At 42.9% G+C, this 8,551-nt stretch overlaps 1 protein-coding gene across 1 annotated transcript in view; it reads right to left on the bottom strand.

Annotated features, from left to right (window-relative positions):
* LOC113406807 (neurobeachin-like) overlaps positions 1 to 7,718 on the bottom strand; it is a 942,582-nt gene extending 934,864 nt beyond the window's left edge. Inside the window, exon 1 of the mRNA XM_029911985.1 lies at positions 7,458 to 7,718. Within this exon, the coding sequence (XP_029767845.1) occupies positions 7,458 to 7,718 (261 nt within the window). The remainder of the gene's footprint in view (positions 1 to 7,457) is intronic.
* Between the last annotated feature and the right edge of the window lie 833 nt (positions 7,719 to 8,551).

Genomic DNA, 8,551 nt, shown 5'->3' with positions numbered 1-8,551 from the left:
TCGATCCCAGAAGATCGATTGCTTACCGCCGGACCCGGAGGTAAGTATAGACGTACCCTAAATGAAAGTCAGTGGGATTTAGGCTCTTAAGTCACTCTGATGCTTTGCAAATTTTTACTCTGGGTCTCCTGCAGAGAAACAGGGGCCTTGTCTACTTTGGTCCAGCAGAATTTCTCTGCAAACTCAGGCAAACATCACTGAGTCCACTTTCTCAGGTTTTATTTTATTCCTAACCATGAGGACTGGAAACTTTTTTATTAAAATGAAAGCTTAAATTCTGATCCTATCATGACAACTCTGGGAGGTGGACCCCTGAAGTCATGTGCCTATATTTCCTCTACCTTAATTTGAAACCCTCTGATGAGGGGCAAAGCCTGGGGAGCCCAGCATAGCATTTATCATATTTTGAACATCTGCATATTTTCTCAGCATAAGATTCATATTTACATTACTAAATGGGCAGAAGTGTAGTTTGGTATTCAAAACTAAGAACACAGTATATTATAAAGTGACTAAAACGAGAAAGTAGTAGTCAGCAAATGGATCCCTCTAATGGGAACCACCTATTAAGATGCATACTCCAGTTAACGAGCATATAAAAATACAGTCCAGTTAGCATTGCTTCCCTTCATGTTCTGTCACAACATTCCAACCCATTCCACCACAGCCTTCAGAGGCTCTTGAAAAAGATTAATCTCTTAACAAAATTTACCTATTATAACTTGATCAAGTATGGAAGTGGTTCCTTCCCTACAAAAAAAGTCTCTGATCCCAGGTTCTAGTTGTCTGAGGTGTTAGCCCCACTCTCTCCCATGAGGAGTCTGGTGGCACCTTAAAGACTAACAGATTTATTTGGGCATAAGCTTTCGTGGGTAAAAAAACCCACTTATTCAGATGCATGGATCAAAAGAAGTGGGTTTTTTTATCCACAAAAGCTTATGCCCAAATAAATCTGTTAGTCTTTAAGGTGCCACCGGACTCCTCGTTGTTTTTGTGGATTCAGACTAACACAGCTACCCCTCTGATACTCTATCCCAAGAACTCCCTCAACATTCCAGCTCCCCCACAGTTTGACCCTAGGACCACAGCTACCTCACATCACCCTCCAGATATCCCATTTCCCCACCATCACCAAAACAGACCCTTGCTGCCTCTGGATCTCCCATTATGCCTCTTCAGACATTCCAGTTCTCCCCCACAACCCTTCAAGTTACATTTATGTTCTCTGCTCCATCTAGGGTTGCTACCTTTCAATTTGCTGGTAACTGGACCCCAAGACCCCACCCCTGCTCCACCTCTTCCCCCCCAAGACCCTGCCCTCCGTCACTCACTCTGCTCCCTCACATCCCTGTCGCTCACTGGATCATCTCCACCTCCCCCACCCACCCAAACTGTGCTCCCTCTGCTCCAGGGCTAGGACAGGAGCTGCTACAGCCTGACAAGGAGCCTGCCTGCAGGTAGGAGGCAGGCCTGGCTGAGCAGGCTTTTTGACTTCCTGGTTGGAAACCGGGCACCTGGCAACCCTAAATGGCACCTAGACACAGAAGCCAAAAACCAGAATGTCTGGGTAAAACCTGGATGGGTGGCAACCCCTAGCTCCACCTCAACAGACTGAGTACTTTTTTGGGAGCCACCATTAGGCAGACCATGCCCTAAGCAACTTAAGTGAGCTTTAGGTGCAGACTTCAGAAGAGCTTCTGTGCCTTGGCTCCAGCTCCACTTTCCCCAATGGTCCCACCACCATATCATATACACCATGGACATATACTCCAGACAATTATGTAAAGAGATATATACACAAGGAGAAATTGAGAGAAAATCATACGTTTTATGTGATGCAGGTTCTGGTTCCAGCTCCATAGTTCAGATTGACAGTTCCTTTATAATCCATATTTTGATATACACCCTCATGTATATGAAGGAGTTATTCACCTTTCCCCCTTTCTGTTTAACGATATACAAATTGGATGTTGATGTAAAAATGTTTGTAACTTCAGCTTTTTATTTTCATGTTCGTTTGTTCTTTTCAAAGGATGGTATAGCTTCTCTTCAACTGTACTGAGTAACCTTAACAGTAAAGTTTTTGAATTTTTATATCTTTCAATGAGGCTGAGTAAAGGTTGCTTTGGAAACTGTAACCTGTGAATTTCTTGACTTATGTTTTGATTCAACACTAAAGTGATACATTAATGTGAATATTGTATTAAATATTCCATGTGTTTAAATGAAAACCCATTATTAGAAATCCAACACTGGTGTAGAATGGCTATTCATTCTGAAACAAACATTAATTTGAAGGATTAATTTAAACAAATGCAGTTATGCTTTTTTTTTTTTAAATTATGTGCACTTCCAGACAGACACATGAAATAATCATCTATTTGGAATGCCACTCTGTGCTTTTATTTATTATTATTATTATTATTATTATTATTATTATTAATGAAAGCAAGCATACTAAGAAGTACATTATTACTTGTAACAATTATTTTCAACCTTAAGAGCACATTCCACAAGTGACTGCACTCATGCCAAGGTTTTTTACATAGATATGTAAACACAACATTTGATAAAGAGCACTACCAACTTTCTGGAAAATATTTTACAGTATATTTCTATGCTTGGAAAACAAACTGACAGATTAACCAGATCTGGCTTTTTATAGGACCATCCATCAGAACTTTCAATACAAAAGGAAAGTTAGAAATTGCCAAACACCTGAGTTTAGCCATTAAGTATACCATCAGTAATATAGTGCTATATTCATGATTTTATACGCTTTTTTTGTTCTCTTAGATTTATAAACAAAGTTTGTTTCCAAATACACTCTAGCAAGAGAAACTGTCAGTGTCAAGGGGGATAAAAAGTTCATTACCTACATTGAACTATCACTAGGAGAGCCATAATATAGCATAAGGCTTGACAAATCCACTCAAAGGGGAGAGGAAACTTCCGCAGGGATCTTACCTCATCTGCTACTGCAAATTAAGCTCTCATTTAAAAAAAATGCATCCTAGCTTTTACAGTTAAGAAACCCTTCCAAGTGCAAATAAAATGTAAACTAATGAAGCATTTACTTCTAAAATCTGGAAAACACACACCCTGAAACAACAACTTTAAGATACCTGAGGCTCTATTTCGCACCCCACAAATCCCAAGTGCAGATGTGCTACACTCCACCAGCCTAAGATGCATCTGTAACTGGCAACCCCCATTTTACATCAATTCCATGTATCTACATTAAAGGGCTGCACCAACATAACTACACTGATGTCGTTATACCTGTACAAGTTTCTCTTTAAACACTAATTCTAGCTCCAGAATACAATCTGAACAGTTCTTGTGTGGGGGGAGAAATCTTCCAAGGCTAAGGAAATAGTTCTTCCTCCACACGATCCTCAGAGCTTTGATAGCCTCCATACCAATTTTATTGCCACTACATTTAAGAGGAGAAATAGTCAGTAGATTCCCCAGTCTCATTCACCAAATTGATCCTGTCCAATTATTTTCTCAAACATTATGACACAGAAGAGCAAAACTTTAGTTACAGAAGGTCCATGCACCACCATGAAGGGGATCAATAATCCTGCTCCTAAGAGAGCTATGAACTGCATCCAATTCGATATTATAAAGCTTGTCTCCAAGTCCATCTTTCTTAGCCCTTTAAAAAATTCTATATGTCTAGAAGTTATGCCAGGCTTCAGCCATCCTCTTTCTACCTGGCTTCAAACCTTAAAACTTACTTTGAGCACTGACAGCAACATATGCACTCTGGTTAGTGACCTAACAGATGCTTTGACAGTCAACATAGCATCTTCTATAATGACCATTAACTAGCTACACTTTCAGTTTCAAGATGACCTTTCATAAGAAGTAGGGGGAAAGGAGTAAATTTGATACTAAACCCCACAATTGATAGTTCAAAACTAACCTATATCAGCACACATGGAGGTAAATAAAGGTCCTGAACAGTTTGACTCCACAAGACAAAACTTCAAAGGAAAATATCCCTATAATAAATCTTTGACTAAGGAACAGATAAATGTTTTAATGTACCAGTTTGTTAATTCCGGAACTTTCAAACCAGTGCTGGGATATTAATAAATATAAATATAATTAAGGGCCAAATTCTACCATGACATATATGGGATTGCAAGAGTAAAAATGAGGGTAGAATTTAGCTTGAGTGTGCTGTTTTGTTGCTACAGAGGGCACCATTACACACCCAATATTCCCACTCCAGAAGTACCTGCAGTGGTGACAGTATCTTCCGTACTACAAGATACAACGGTACTATGTCACTGCAGTGTCAAAAGTTGATTTTTAAATGGTACACTTTGAACTACTTCAGACTGGATCACTTGATGGGAAATGCGAGAAATGTGGCATAATTTTGGAATACTCAAACAGATTTTTCAGAGTTAATTTAAGGTAATCAATTTATTCAATAACTTATATGTAGGCAGCAGTTTATTTTAAACAATTGTGAACAGCAACAACACTTAAACCTCAATCTTTGTACCTTTCCCGTATGCCACAGATGAGAAGAATTTCTCAGTCAAAACCTAGTTCATTTGAGACAAATACAATATAAAAAGTGATTCAAGGGCATTTTTAAGTAGTTTATTCACTTTTACTTAAATGTAGTGATTAGAATATTTGATGGTTATGTTGTAGTTTTACTTTAATGCTCTTACATCAGGATTTCCCAACATTATAGCCGGCTCAGCATCAATTCAGGGACCGCAATTTCTCAATTCTATGTTATGTTTGGATACAGAGAATATTTTCATCATACAGACTGTATCACAGATGTCATTTTTCAAGAATCAGAAGTTATTGGGACAGCCACCTATAAGGTAGTAAGAGAAGCCCAACCTACTGTAGACTCCCTTAAACAAAACAAAGCTAGACACCGCCAAATGGCTTGTGTACGTGCTACGGGATAGTTAAAGGCAAGATTAATGTCAGAGACTGGCACACTATATCATCTAATCCAAGAAGTCATTGAAGACAGCACTTTAAACAATGCCCATTCACATTAGCGCACACAACTAAAGGACACTCATTCATAAATAGTATAGCATAGCAACTATAAATTGTTTTCCTCAACCTTTTCCTAAAAAAAAAAAAAAAAACCCCACCACCTCTAAAAATAAAGAAACGCATTTCATTTTAAATAGTTGGAGTTAAAAAATCAATAATGCAGCAGCAGGGGAACGTTGGTAGTTTACAGGATCATAATTTTGTTTTCTAGCTTCCAGGCTCATTCTGTTTGTTTTACTTGTGAGCAAATTAACTTCCAAAATATAAGCATAAATGCATACTAGTCATGCAGTGCACTGGAGAGTGTTAGATTATATTTCCACATCAAAGAAAGATGATATTCTTTCTATGCTATTGTATGCCTGAGTCCATCTGTTAAGCAATGACTTATCCAGAATGCATAGCTACTGCAGTAGCTTCCCAAGTGGTTTTATGTTCACGTGTGTCCCCTGATGTTGAAAGTATTACTACAACCTTTATTCATATTTCTAGATTTAAGTGCATACATTTCAACAATAACTAAACAAACAGTGGATAGATCCTGTAACCAAATATTTTAACAAACATTTTATGACTTTCCGAGAAATATCACCAAACAAAAACCAAAACCAAAAATTAATGTTAGTTTGTGTATCAGCAATTAGGCTGTCAAATTTAAACTTCTTCCCTTTTGATTAGCAATACCAACAAGTGAGGTTAAACACAGGAAAAAGATTAAGCACTCTACACTTACGTCATGATCTATCTGAAGCTACTAAAAGAAATCACTTCATGTTATTTCCCTATTCCCAGTGCTACTGTGAAATGAATGGATAATATCCAGTAAAGTGATGACTACCAAGTTCTGACAACTTATACCACAATAGTTTATCTGAAAGGTTACTTGTAAAGACAAAACAGCTTGAAAAGACAACAGAGGAAACTCAAATCAGTGGTCGGTCTTTGACTTGACATATTCACAAAACAAGAGCTTTAACTCTTGTGCATCCATATAAGCCATAAAGATTAAAATGATCTAACCAACCCACATCTCTCTCTGAATGCTGCAGCTCTTCCATTCAGCCTGCATTAGGTCAAATGCAAATAATTGTCAAACATCGGAAGAATACATGGTTTTAAAGTGCCAGATACAATTTTATCTCTGTGCATGCTTTTGTTACAAAATAAACATTTTAAACTTGTTTGTTAGAACGGCAGTTTAAATTAAGTGCCCTTCAGTCTTAAGCAGTAGCTTTCTATCCTACTTCATAAGTAAAATAGAGGATATATTTCGTTGACTGAACTGCTTTCAAAAGCTTTGCTGCAGTGAAGCTTGCATTCAGGAGCAGCACCAAATTACACATAATTGAAAGTGATTCATTTTTAGATCCATTTTTCCCTCTCCTTAGACTTCTGTAGGTTTCCCAGGCTTTAGTGTAGGTAGCACAAAAACATTAAGTCATACAATCTTGCAGTAACTCTTTCATACCATGAAGTGAGTGAATGACCAAGGAGCTACATTGCAACATCCTTTTCTTGTTTTGTGTGTTTTACCCACATGTAATAATGATTTTCATCATACAGACCATTTTGACACCCTTAATTCTGGAGGCAAGAATGCAGTTTGGTACACTAGAACGGGATTAAGATGTAAGGGATTCGTTTGCTCACAACAGATTGTAGCAATAAACACTTATTAAAAGGAAGCAAAAACTCTCCGATTAGCTCCGAGCTAACAGGGTTAAATCTTTCACACATTTGCATCTGCAAGGAAAGATACCAGCTCGGGCTGCTTTTCAATCTTATACAATTAAAAACAGATACAACATCAAATGCCCCTTTTCTTCAGAGGAATGAGTGGTCAGGCTATCTGGCAGTTTGCAAGCACCTGAAGTTGTCAATTACTGGTTCTAATATACAACAAACAAATTGCACCCACTCCACTTCCAAAACAGAAGACAGGGCAGGGGAAGGAGAAGGGAAATTAGACTGTAAAAAGTACGTGTTTGTTTCACCAGCTGGGGTCCTGTGTGGAGTTTAGGCTGAGCAGAGGGGTGAGGAAGGAGCCATTAGGTACACGGTAGAGCGAGTGGGTTGCATATGGATGAGTGTGCGTCTCACAAACCGGCATTGTGGGGAAGGGTGGAGTATGCTAGGGTCTCTCCTAGGGGTGGAGAGGGAGCAATGGGTGCATGTAGGGGATCGGGGTGGGGGAAAGGGGCAATCAATGGATACGCATGGTTTTAGGATTAGGGAGGGAGCAGTGGTGGGAATTCGCATGGGGGGAATGGGTGGGGTGCCTATGGAAGGGAAGTCGCCAGCTGGGGAGGATGCGTAGTAGGTGCCTGGGTCCCTCGGGGGTCGGCAGGGGGCGCGGGCTGCCCTAGCCCTGCCCGCAGGAGTGCCGATGGGGAGGGGTGCCGGCCCCTTACCAGGTTGAGCACGGTCTCCACGATGTCCCGGTTGCTGACCTCCCCGACCTGGATGAGTCCGATGAGGACGGCGAATTTCATGCGGATGTTGCGGATCGGCATCGACGGGTTAATCATCCCCGCGGGGAGCACCACGGACCCGGAGCCCGACGCTCGCAGCTCCCCCATCACCGCGGCGCTGCCGCCGCCTCCTCCGGCCCCGACAGGGATGAGCCCCGCGGGCTGCGGGTCCGGCCCTGACACCGGCTTCTCACTCGCCATCTACCCCCCGCGCCCTCCGGCACCTGCCCCCGGCCGAGCCCAGCCCAGCCTCCACCGCAGCAGCGCCCGGCGGGGCCGCAGGGAGCCGGTCCGAGGCGCAGGGACCGTCCCGGCAGCCGCTCCGCTATAATGAGGGATTATTATGGGCGCTGCTGCCCCGTTAGCCGGAGCCCGCCCGCCCGGGGCCGCCTCCCCGCAGCGGGGCCGGAGGAGCAGCCGCCGCGCCCGGCCCGGAGGCGGCGCTGGGAAGCGGGCTGGGCACGGGTCTGCGAGCCGCTGGCAGCGCCGCCGATGCCGCCGCTGTTGTTGTGGAACCGGAGCCGCCGCCGCTCACTCCGCCATGTTGCCGCCCCCTGCCTGCGGTAGCCGCCAGGGCGCCTGCGCTGAGCCCGTGGGGGGGCGTGGCCGGGCTGCGCACCCCCCTCCCCCCAGCTGGAGACAGGTGAGCAGGTGCGTCGGGGCCCTGCCGAGCCTGTGTTCTCGCCGCTCGCCTCTGGGACTAGGGTCACAGCCTTGATTGGGGCCCCTGACTTACTGCTAATGACCCATCCGCTGTGAAGTCATCTACAGGCCCCCTTGCTATCAGGGGTGCTGGAACAGTGTTTTATAGTGGGGGGTGCTGAAAGCCATTGAACAAAACTGCAAACCCTGTATATGATGGAAATCACTTCAAACCAGGGGGTGCTGCTGCCACACCCACAGCACCCCTAATTCTAGCCCCTATGTGTGCTAGGCACTGTGGAGGTACAAGATAAGCTGCTCACCCCTAATAAGCCCTGCCTCTGCTCCCTGACTGAAGTTTTAAAAATCTGATTTTGAAACCCCAACCCCTC

This window comes from Terrapene carolina, unplaced genomic scaffold, assembly GCF_002925995.2.
Source record: "Terrapene carolina triunguis isolate 2854851 unplaced genomic scaffold, T_m_triunguis-2.0 Scaffold141, whole genome shotgun sequence".
In the NCBI taxonomy this organism is placed as follows: Eukaryota; Metazoa; Chordata; order Testudines; family Emydidae; genus Terrapene; species Terrapene triunguis.
Note: the sequence above shows the minus strand (reverse complement) of the source record. Positions and strands in the feature narration are given on the sequence as shown.